Here is a 12344-nt window from a genome sequence, read left to right as displayed (position 1 = left end):
CACCATTTAGCTTTTAAACGTATGCTCTCTTTTCTTACATTGCACTAACTGCAATTTTAATGGATGATTGAGCTAACTTTCGTGCCTACATTTTCAAGATTTGTCATTGGATCTGCAGATGAGTCCAATCAAATATAACTTTACTTAGAAATAAAATTCTTCATTTCAATACTTTATATGCCTCAGTTGCTGAATATTTTCCGTGCAAAATAGCTTAATGAATAATAGTAATATGTCAATAGGTGCTGTGAAAATGGCCATTTGTATTTTTAATTCTAAAGAGCTCAGGTTATCTTCTAGACATTGTAATTTAGAATAAAAAAGGAATTCTCCAGTTTTATATTTTGCTTGTTAAAAATGGTTTTGAGATTATTAACTCAAACCAATTTTCTATGTACCCACTGATTTCTAAACGATTTATGACCTGTTTTTAAAAAGTATCTTTTCCTTATTTAAAGGCAATGTCAAACTTAGTTTATTAGACAGGATATTAAACATAAATACATGGAATATATTTTCCCCTTGCATTGTTTTTCTCTTTCTTCTGTATTTATTCTGATTTATATAAATTTGAAACACTGAAGTAACAAAAGCAAAGTAAAAAGGGGATGAAATTTAACTAATAGAGAATGAGTGAGGACTCATAAAAGTGTACACTCTTGCCTACATCAGTAAAAGTGTGCTCATTTATAACACTATTTAATATTAGTTCAGTTGTAAATCCAAATCAAGTAGAATCTGAACCCATTTTCAATTGCTTTTGAGATTATTAGCCTGTATTCCAGGATTCTTTCAATAGTTTCACTTCTCTAAACGCCAAGAAAAAGTTAAAATTGCAAAACAGGAACATGAAATCTATATCTTACTAGTATGGATCCCTCTGCTATTCCTTTACCTAGACCCTCATATATATATTTTTTCTCTAGGTAAAATGTTTCTTTAGGAAATACACAGGTTTAGTTCCTCTTCTGTTGCTTCCAACAAGAGCTCTACCATGGAAAGCTCTCTCTCCCCTTCCATTTTGCAAGTCTCAACAAGTCTGTTGCTGAGTCAGAACCTCCTTTTCCCCCCTGATGTGAGAAATCTTTCTCCCTTGGAAATTCATAAAGCTTCGGAAATGTTTAAATTAGAGTCTCCCTAGGGGAAAGGGGCGGGGATGCCAGAATGAATGTGGTGGGGAGGAATCCCACCCACTGCAGTCCCGACGGCAACACACGAAACGCTTTCTGAAACAGGAGGACTTGGAGCGGGCCCAGGGTTACCAAGGGAGCTCGCCTCGGAACCCATTATATGCACGTCTGTGTGTAAATAACCGCACGGAGCCGCGGTGGGTTCCAGGGACTTTGTTCCCCATTACTTAAGTGAAAATGTATGCTATATGGCCGGGCCTTCGTGTTTACCCTACAGAAAATACTTTCACACGGCTGCGGGAGGGTGGATAACAGTACTCGGCACGAGAGGCTAAAAACAGAAACCGGAGCGAAAAGGAGGCGCTTTCTAGGGCGACGAGGAGGGCTGCGAGTCTGGGCCATGGTGGGGCCAGAGGCGTGGGCGACGCGCTCCGCAGTCAGCAAGGCTGGCGGAGCCCCGCACAGGCGGGTCGGCAAGAGGCCTCCCGCGCAGAGCCCGGAGGGCAGCAGGGGCCAGGTCCCCGCTCCCTCGCGCTGCGGGACACGAGCGGCCGCCGACACTGAAAGCCACTAACCGGCCTCAGTTTCCCCGGCTGGCCAGCGCCGCCTAGGGCAGCCCCTGTCCCTGCGACCAAGGCTCCTGTGACCGAAGACGAAGCGGAGGTGACAAGGAGGCAGGGCCCCGAGGGCGACTGGACGGGGGGAAAGTACCACGTGCGACCTGCTGAAGGTTCAGCGAGGACCCAGAGCCGGGAGGGGCGGTTGCCCAGTAACCGTCCGCGCCCCCCGCGCGTGCTCGCCGTCGTGCGCGCGCGCCGGGCGCACAGGCCTCTTCGGCCGCCCGCCGCCTCAACCGGCCTCTCCTTTCCCCGGGCGCAGGGGAAGCCCGAGGAGACGCGCCGCTCGCGCCCGCGCTCTCCCGCCCTCCGAAGAGCGCTCGCGCGCCCCCGGCCGAGACTGCATATTAATAAGGGGCGGGACGGGGGCGGGGCAGCGGGGGCGCCGCGGCCTCGAGCCCGCGCGTGCCGGGGCGCACCGCGGGGGGCGGTGCGATTGTGAGGTGGCGCTGACGCACGTTCCGGGGTTCTTAAGCGGCCAGGGCGGCGGCGGCGGCGGCTGCGCCCGAGCAGGTCTCGGGAGGTGGCGGTCATTGCCGCGAGGGGTGGCGGGGCCGAAGTAGGTGCCCCTGGCTCAGTCACGGTGTCCCTCTCTCACTGACTCCCCCTCCTTCCACCAAGGCCGCACCGCCCCAGATCCGGCGGCTTCTTAGGCGGGGCAGCGGACGGGGTGCGTCTCCTCCCGCTGCCGCCGGCCTGATAAATGAGGGACTTCGGGTTTGGGGTGCTGCAAACCGCCCGGCTCCGAAGCAGCAGTCCCGGGTCCCTGTTCAGCGGCGGGGCGTACCGTCCCTACGCCGCTGGAGCCGCGGCGGCCGCCGCCCCGTCACCCTCCGCCACGCCTTTCGGCCCGCTCTCGCCGCTGCCGTTGCCTGTCACCGGCTTCTCGGAGGCCGCCTCCCCCTTCCCTATCCCCTTCGGCTGCGGCGGCGCGGACAGCTCGGTCGCCACCGCTTCCTCTTCCTCCCCGTTCCCGGCGCATCAGCAGACCATGCAGGATGAACTGCTGCTGAGGCTGACACAGCAGCCGGCGAGGCCACTCTCGGGGGCGGAGGCCACGGAGAAACTCCCCAACCACCACCCCGGCGGCGGCACGAACGCGGGTGTGACCCACCTCCTCCCCTCCCAGGACTTCAAACCGAGTCTGCACCACCCCTCCTCCTCCGCCTCCTCCTGCTGCTGCTGCCGCACCTCCTCCCCGCAGGACTTCAGTAAGCGGCAGCAGCAGCAGCTGAGCAGCCAGAAGAGGAAAGAGTTCAGCCCTCCCCGCCTTCCCCACCCTCCGGACTCGAAGCCGCCGCCGCCGCTCCACTGCCCCGGCCGGTTCGGCTCGCCGCCGCCGCCCGGCCAGCTCCTCCAGCCGGCGCAGCTCGCCCAGCGCCAGACGCAACAGCAACAACAACAGCAGCAGTTCAGCCTCCCGCACCCGCAGCACCTCCCGCCGCAGGACTTCGCCCCGCAGCAGCGCCCGGCCGGCCTGCCCCCGCTCCCGCAGCTCCAGCCTTCGCCGCCTGCAGCCCCGCGGCGCCGCCACGGAGGCGCGGGCAGCCCTCGCAAGACCCCGGCCGTGGGCGAGGGCAGCGCCGCCGAGCCCCCCAATGCGGGCTTGGCCCCCTCGACGCCGCCGGTGAACCCCGCGCCGGGCTCCATGGAGTCCCCCAACCATCCTCTGCTCAACAGTCCCAGTAACCTCCTGCCTGGCGGGGCTCTCGGCGCGGGCGCCTTCAGCAGCCTGCAGAGCCCGGACCTTCCGCACCCGGGCGGCGGCGGCGGCGGCGGCGGCGGCGGCGGCGGCAGCGGCAGCGGGGGCGGGGGGCCCCCCGGCGGCGGAGGGGGAGGCGGCTCCGCGTCGCCGCCGCCGCCGCTGCCCGGCTTCGGCACCCCCTGGTCGGTGCAGACCGCGTCGCCGCCGCCCCAGCCCCAGCCCCAGCCGCCGCCGCCCCAGCAGCAGCCGCCGCCTCCGCCCCAGCAGCCGCCGCAGCCGCAGCCGGGTTCGTCGGCCGCCACCCCGGGTGGCGGCGGCGGCTCGCTCAGCGCCATGCCGCCGCCCAGCCCCGATTCGGAGAACGGCTTCTACCCCGGGCTGCCGTCGTCCATGAACCCGGCCTTCTTCCCGAGCTTCTCGCCCGTGTCCCCGCACGGCTGTGCTGGGCTCAGCGTGCCGGCGGGCGGCGGCGGCGGGGGCGGCGGCGGCTTCGGGGGCCCCTTCTCGGCGGCCGCCGTGCCCCCGCCACCGCCGCCCGCCATGAATTTACCTCAGCAGCAGCAGCCCCCGCCGCCCGCGGCGCCGCAGCAGCCTCAGAGCCGGAGGTCACCCGTCAGCCCGCAGCTCCAGCAGCAGCACCAGGCGGCCGCTGCCGCCTTCTTGCAGCAGAGGAACTCCTACAACCACCACCAGGTACGGCGGGCGACGGCCCGGCTGCGCCGCGAGGCCGGGGAGACTGCGGGCGGGGGCGGCCGGAGACCGGGCTCGGCCCGGCGCGGCCCCGAGGGGCAGTTGCGAGGGCCCCTCGCCCGACCGAGTAGGACCCGGAGGGCGGAAAAGGGCGACGGGACTCGGGACACCAGACCCTGGCGGGGCGTGAGGGATGTGGCCACCGTGGGCTGTGGGGCTCCAGAGTCGGGTCCGGCTGGAAGTGGCCCCGGCCGGGCGCCCCCTCGAAAGCCCCGGCGTGGCGGTGGGTCTAGGGCAGGGGCGGAATGGCGCCGGGGCGGGGGCGGGGGGCGGCCGGGCGCGACGTCCCTCTCGTACCTCGTACGGGGCGACCCCGGGGCCCGGCCGGCGCCCCCTGGCCTGGTGAGCGGCCGTCCGGCTTTCTCGAGCCCCGGAGACACGGCGAGACGGCCGTGGTTCGGGGGTCGGAGGACCTGGGGTCGGGGACGCGGGACCAGCGGGCTCGGGCGGCGGCCTCGGGGAGGGGGGGGAGCGGCCGTGGGAAGCGAACCCGGGAAGCAGGAGAATGATTACCGGAGACTGTGCGTGTGGTCAGCCCGTGACCTTTCGCCGTCGTCCAATGAGGGAACGGGCGGAAAAGCTTTTTTTCTTTTGAGTTTGTATCATTCTTAATTGGCCGGCAAGACCTGTCGCGGGCGAGGCAGTTGCCGCCCGCACAACCTACCGGGACCAGGGTCGGCGAGGAGCGTCCCGGCCGCGCTCCTCCTGCCCACCTGCCTCCCGACGTGGGTCGGTCCCCCCGAGCTGTCAGATGGTTAAGACTGAGATGCTCCAAGACGGTTTTATTTTCTGTGCTTTTTAATGTTTGGGTACTATTTTGTAGGTTTTAAAACGAAACGAGTCTGCTATTTGTGTGTTACCTTGAAGAGAAGACTTTCACTTTTTTCTTTTTTTTCTTTTCTCTCTTTTTTTTTTTGGTGGCCTTAACCTTCTCTTGAATGATAGGGTGTGTGTATTTTAAGTGGGTAGTATAATTATGAAATCACAGCAGGCAGGTTTTTTTATTCATCCGAGCCCTTTCAGATTCAAGGTCTGTTTTGTTATCCTCTCAAAACAACGTTTGAGTGGCCGCTGGTTTGGTTAATTGACATTGAAGGAGTATTTTGTTGTTCTTTTTTGATCTAGTCAGCATTTATTATAGTGATCATTCTGTCTAAGGTCAATTTCGTGATTAAAGGTTGAGAAGGAAGCAAGATTGGACCTTAACCACTACTTACGTACTCATATAACTTTTTCCATTGCCCAGTTAAAGTTTTTAAGGGTTACCCTTTTAAAAAGGTGAATACTATCTAATTTAACCAAAATAACAGTTAACAGTTTATTTAAATTAACCAGAATAACAACAGTTTTTGTTGAATCACTGGTTTCTTCCTGAGGAAGGAGAATGTGGCCTATAAGGGTTGAAAATAGTTAATTTTGAAATAGTATTCCCCTTTTCCATGATTTACATAATCTTGAGCAACTGTCTTTTGGGTGTCAGGGTCTTCGTTTTTTAACTGGAAACTTGCCACAGAAAATTATCTGTAGGTATTTTTGTATTCTTAAGGCCTTGGTATTATCACTAGAAGACCATATACCAAGATCCATATTTAACTATAATCTGCTTTTTGTCAAAAGATGGGTCTTGCAATGGAGTGTAAGAGGTCACAGCTGTTATATGGAATTTTAGGTCACTGGAAGAGAACTTTGAGCACTGCGTCAGTGATGAAAGTAAGGTCCTGAAGAATGGAATATGTCCGTGGTCCCTTAGCTATCCTTTTGAACTACATAGAGGGGGAAAGGGTAGTATATATTCATGATTATATTAGCATTAAAAAAATTTTAATAAGTAATAGGCACTACAGACCAGATTTGCAGAAAAAAAATAAGGAGGTTTAATATTAGGAGTGCTTGACTTAAAATAACTTACTGACTTATAGTTAAGTGCACGACCCATACTCCCTTTGGCTAAATGTTGGCACAAAATTATTAAATTATAAGCTTATTGACTGTAAAATTGCTAGCAATTAATACTTTTCACAATCTACAGTTGTAGCCTCTTGGTGAATTTTTCATTCTTTGATGACTTAACTTTTCTTGCTATTGGTTAGAGTTTGGAATATTACTTTACTTTTGAAAATGAATAAAGTTCATGGAGACTTGTATTACTAAGATCTTTACTAGAATGATCAAAGTATATAGTTGTTTATCTTAGTGTATCCACCTATGGGTAATATCAGATAATTATTTAACAGTTCATGGATAATTAAGTGAAGTAAAAACTATGAAAATTTAAAAGAAACTACATTAAAACCGGAATAAAATATCTTAAAAGTTGAATAAGCAGTGCAAAAAAAAGACATATTTGCTATATTTTCCCTATCTCAAAAGGCATTTTTAATCTGTGCAGTAGAATAACACCAAATGTTATTATCCACTTTTGCAGTGGTACAGTTTGTTTTAGAAACCTAAAGTCTAGATATTTCACTCATATGATTGGTATATTTTAATTGATAACGATCATATTTTTAGTTCTGTGCTTAGCGGAACATAGTTGCTTTAAGATCATAGTGTAGGTTATATCTGTAAGGATCTTCAAAGTTAATTTCAATTTTAAAGTATTTTTTTCTTCATATCTGTCATTTATACAGTTCTCTCTAAAGGGGAAAAAAAAAGTAACTGCATGGTTCTATTTTAATGAGTGTCATGAAATATCTACTTGATTCATTATAATTTATAGTAGACAAGAGTATGAAAACTCAGCATTAAGTGACTATGTTTTCATAAGCAAGATGTCAAGCCTATTACTTTTTATAAACTAGTTATGATATATTCTGTTGCCTTTCTATATTTCATTTTATTAAGATCATATAAATTCTTAGCTCAGGCCTAAATTTGAATTTGAATTATAAACTCTTTAAATGCTTATAATTTAAATAGATGTATTTTCCCCAGCCTCTTCTGAAACAATCTCCTTGGAGCAACCATCAAAGCAGTGGCTGGGGCACTGGAAGTATGTCGTGGGGAGCAATGCATGGCAGAGATCATCGTAGAACTGGAAACATGGGAATTCCAGGAACTATGAATCAGATATCTCCATTGAAGAAACCGTTTTCTGGTAATGTCATAGCACCACCGAAATTTACTCGCTCTACTCCATCACTGACTCCAAAATCTTGGATTGAAGATAATGTGTTCAGAACAGACAACAATAGTAATACGCTCTTACCCTTACAGGTAAGAATGGTATGTAAATGGCCTTATTTCTAATGTTAATCTTTCAAAATAGGAAATTGGGGGTGGCAGTAGTAATAGTATGGTAAAATTAACGGATTAAAAAAGAGAAAGCTCTAATTTTTAAGCATATAATTTGATTATCAAAGGATAAAATACCTATGCAAAAAAATTGAGACTAAAAAAATCTCTAAACACATAATAGAAAATAAGCTTCATAAAGTGTAGAAAACCCTGCTGTGTTTCTTAAATTCATATTGAAGCTCTTACTTGGCAGCTCCTTAAGAATGCCTTAATTCATTAATCTTTAACAGGCCACCAAAATGAGTTTCTCCTCCAGTATAGCTGAACTAAAATGTTTCGTAATTGTGCATAAATATAACTATGGTCAGCTGTATGTATATTCAAATGTAGTTAGTACAGCTACGATCATGAAAAAATAACATTAGGACTTTTTACATAGAATTAAAATTTGTTCACTGGTTCAGTGACTTTTTTTTTTTCTAAATGTGGCCTAATACTTATAATGATTAGACATTTTTTTCAGGGCTTTTAATATTTTGCTGATATTATAGGTTAATAAAGTCCCCTTATGACTATTTAAAATGAAATATTTTTCCCTTAAAACTGTTAGAGGATGGAACAAGGATACAAGATAGAAAAAACTTTGATTGTTTTTTTCTTTTCATTCTTCTTTTTTTTTTTTTTTTGTGGGTGGGTATGGGGAAGAGAACTGCTTATTTCTGATGAAAACTTCTATGCTATTGAAGGTGAGATCTAGTTTGCAGTTGCCAGCTTGGGGCTCAGATTCACTCCAAGATAGTTGGTGCACTGCAGCCGGAACATCCAGAATAGACCAGGTAGGCTGGACAGTGTATATTTTTCAGGATTTTGGCTAGGAGTTTAGTATTTGTATTATGAGTAGGATTTATTATTTATTTTCCAATTATACCTATTTAAGCATATGTCAGAGAGCATTAAAGCAATTTATTTTTAAAGGGTCACTTAAACTATTTAATGTAAAATGCTTCATTTTTAAATTTAAAAGTAATTCATAATCATTTTGTATGTCCTAAACATAATAAATTTGTTTTTGGAGAAAGGAATCCTATACCCAAGAGCACCTGACTTTAAACATCAGTCAAACTGAACACATTTTATCTCTTTTCAGAATCATTTGCAATTAGGTATAAAATCATATGTTTACTTAATATCTAATCTTACATTTCATAAATGATATATAAAATTTTTTGGTAAACTTTTTTCATGAAATCTGCTGTATTTGTCTTGAGATGTATTTCTAAGGAAGCCCTTAGTTCAGGTTTTACCTTTATAAAAAACTTTATAGTATTTCTCTATTCTAAATTTTGTTACTGCTATTATATACTGTCTTCTTCCAAATAATCAGTTTCCTATGGAAAAGCTCTGAGTCGAAAAGCTGAGAGTCAGTCTTAATCAAATTACCTTCAAGTCCTTTGTGGTTACAAAATGCTATCTCTCTTCTGCAGATGAAATTTGAATGCATACTGGGTACCAGCTGATGAGAATTATTTCAGGACAAATAGAACACTCAGTCCTCACATAAGAGGATTCTTTCGTACAGAGCCCAAGTTTGAATGAGCATAGACTTGACATTGTGGGAGTCCACTGAAAGGAGCTCTGTTATCCTTAGTTACTTTATCAACATGAAATCATTTTACAAGTAAGGACTGTATAAATAGATTAATATTGCATTTGTAAATATCATTCTAACCTGGCAGGTTGGCAGTAACTTCAATAATCAACCATTAGCACTAGTTTTAAACAAGTCCTACCTACTTACCAAAGTAGTCCTGCCAGGGTCTCCACTTAGAAATAAGTAATTGTCTCATGTAATTTGTAATTTATTGTCTTGTTAATGTTGTAATGTTATCCATATATTTCTCTTCTCTACTCTGGCTCAGTTAGGCCATATTAGTGATGTTTTTATGATAGCACTTTTATGGTGTTCAAATTAAATACATAAATGCCTAGGAGATGGTATGTTAGAAGAGGAAAATTATAATAATTTTGAAGGTGGCAAGGGACATGTTTTTAGACAGGAAAGGACATAATTATTTGAAAAGGTTGTGCAGGAAGAAGCAAGAGGATATGTGCGAGGGATATATATCTATGGAGAAAGAAGATTAGCTCCCATGAGGATCCATGGGGGTGGGGGACAGATGTTGAGAAATTAGGTTATTAAGATAGCTTCAGTTGGTAGAATAATGCTAGAGTAGATAGAGGTGAAAATGAAAGGGAAATTTTCAAACTGGGCTCTGCAGAGGTGCCCCTGGGGCTGCCACAGGATGAGGGCCACAGGATGAGGGTGAGCCCTCCCACTTAGACTTCAAAGACTCTCTGCTCTTACCTATTTTATAACCTATGATTTTAGGTAAATTCATTTTAGGAAAAAGGATTTTGATGCTAAAGGTTAATTTTTTTTGGTAAACTGCTAAGATATTGGCATTCCCTGTGGACTCTTGATCCAGAGATGTGATGATGAAGTTGAAGAGAATGGTGAAGAAAAAGATAGTGGAAAGTAAACTGAACTAGAAGGAAAGGAGGTCTGAAACCTGAATCTTCTTATTCTTCCTTTCACAGTCTGTGACACTGGATGACACAGTCTATGGGTTTTCATCTCTTGGGGTCATAGTTTCCTTATCTATAAAAGGAAGACCTTGAACTAGATCGTGGAAGGCCTTTTTAGCCAGCTCTTATGATTTCTTTCATCTATTGTGGCCATTTCTTTTGCTCCCTGCTTCCTGCTCCCCCCTCCTTTATTTTTAGAATACAAGGGTCTTGGTTTATTGGGGAGGAAGCAGTGGGCATTGGTCCCAAGCAGTGGAGGTATCCTGTATGACCTCCCACGTGGTCTTAAAAGCAATGTTGTTGTCTCCTTTGAGTACCCTAAGGGTACTTATTATACAAAATTTGTTCTGTGTTTCTATCTTTCCATAAAAGGTTGAGGTATTTGAAGTTGAGGTTCTTAGAAATACAGCAAAAGCTACAAACTGCATTTGGTATCTTAAACAGTTGGGTAGTTCCTCACTATTTGACAAAGTTAAAATTATAGAAAATACTTAGATGCTTAAATATCTGGGTAGATTATTTTCAGTCCTGATATTTTCTCATCATATATAACATTTTAATACCAATAAAATTTAGTTAACAAATACGTTGTTTAAAAACATTTAACTTTTTTATTTCTTTTGGTCTCAAATTGATTTAAGCCTAAAATGTACTAAATTCTAGAACTAAAGTCTTAATTCTTGTACCTGGCCTTAATTAAATATACCAAGAGCTGGACATGTAATTGACTTTAGTAAATGGGAAAGATTTTGTAGTTTTGTAGCTTTTATTTCAGTTGTATGTAAAATTTTTCAGATTGGCATTTCCTTATTTAAAATGGCCTATTTTTTTATGGAAAAGCTTTAAATTTAAAACTTCTTAAAAACAAATGTAAATTGTTATACACACTTCTGACTTTAAAATGAATGTTAGATAGTCTTATTAATTTCTTTAAGGCTAAGAATTACTTTTCTTTAAAATGCTATTAGGTAGTTACCCTTGCAAGAAGTCATACTCAAAAGTATAAATTCTAAATTACCTTAAAATTGAATCTTTCAGGTAGATAATAAGGCTACAGCATATTTATTCATTAATACTTGAATATTTTAAATCAAGAGTGAATATACTAGTAGTTGAGGTTATTACTTAGAAGTTTACATATGGAATATCAGTTTTCTGTAAACAAAGCAACATGATGCCTTCAAAATTGTAATATAGCCTGTGAAGGCTATGAGCGTTGGCCTGCTCTCTAGCTGGGGGATTATCTATATATTTAGCTCTAAACTTTTGGTCTTACAGAAGTTCTGCTTGCAGTTCCTGATCATGTCACATAAACTATCTTGAATTAATTGAAGATATTTTCTGCTAATCTTTAATATCCACGCTGTTACGGTAACATGATAAATGATAATATGGGGACCTCTCAGAAAAATACATTATTTGGAGACTTTATTCACCTTATACAAAAAAAAAAACAAGACCAAGTCCAATTTTTCATTTAATAAAACATTCCTTAAGTTGTGATTCTTAAACTAGATGAGTTATAGGGACATTAGTTGTTGTCAAACTGTCACACCTACTGAAAATGAGACAGAAAGGGACCTGTTATACCTGCTTAAGTAATGGATCCTTTTTATGTTTCCTATCCTTGTTCAGTTCTTTAATTGTACTTGATACATTCTTACCCCAAATATTTTCTACTTACCTTTCCATTTTATTTAACCATTGTGGATACTAGATTAGCTTTGGCCATTTGCGGCTTCAAAAATTTTTTTTAATTTTTTTTGAAAATCACTGTTATAGTACTTTGTTGAGGATCAGAATAACGAAGAAAGGTCGAGAAATGTATATTCATTGTATATGTGGTAGTACTTTAATTACCCTTAGGATATATGGGTGAAATAGTGTTCTTTGCCTTAGAGAAGATGAAAGTCCAGCTGGATGAGTAAGAAATATCTGTGTGGAACAACTAGAGAGTATGAGATTGAGAGCCACGTTGTATAGTGAGGCAGAGCAACACATCATCTGCTAATTCAATATAGTGCGATAGCAGAATGTAATGAGAAATGTATAATCAGTGTTAAAATTGAGAACAATATTAGTACAAATTTGCTTTTTTATTTTAAAGGAAAAATTGGATGACTAAATACAAAAATACAACAAAAGTTGATCTACCTAGGCAGAAGAATATATGACCAAGCATTGGTATAACTTTAAATATGATGATGCATGTTTTTTCTATAATCCACCTCCTTTTTCTTAGGAAGGATACATCACTGTCAAAAGGAAAAGCTTCTACTTAATCACTTCTTTTGAAATAAAACAGGGTTTTGGATATGT

At 44.9% G+C, this 12344-nt stretch overlaps 1 protein-coding gene across 9 annotated transcripts in view; it reads left to right on the top strand.

The window, feature by feature from the left end:
- Nucleotides 1–2450: 2450 nt before the first annotated feature.
- Nucleotides 2451–12344, top strand: part of CPEB2 (cytoplasmic polyadenylation element binding protein 2) — a gene marked incomplete at its 5' end in the record, with an annotated part of 64043 nt that continues 54149 nt past the window's right edge. For 2 of the 9 annotated variants that reach the window (XM_082653360.1, XM_082653359.1), the window contains 3 exons: nucleotides 2451–4145; nucleotides 7137–7418; nucleotides 8186–8275. In XM_082653360.1, coding sequence (XP_082509486.1) covers nucleotides 2451–4145; nucleotides 7137–7418; nucleotides 8186–8275 — 2067 coding nt within the window. Of the gene's footprint in view, nucleotides 4146–7136; nucleotides 7428–8064; nucleotides 8276–12344 lie in introns of those variants that run through there. The other 7 variants (XM_082653363.1, XM_082653361.1, XM_082653364.1 and 4 more) reach the window with 5 other exon arrangements.

The sequence above is a fragment of the Grampus griseus genome (genome assembly GCF_964374135.1).
Source record: "Grampus griseus genome assembly, chromosome: 4".
Classification (NCBI taxonomy): Eukaryota; Metazoa; Chordata; class Mammalia; order Artiodactyla; family Delphinidae; genus Grampus; species Grampus griseus.
Note: the sequence above shows the minus strand (reverse complement) of the source record. Positions and strands in the feature narration are given on the sequence as shown.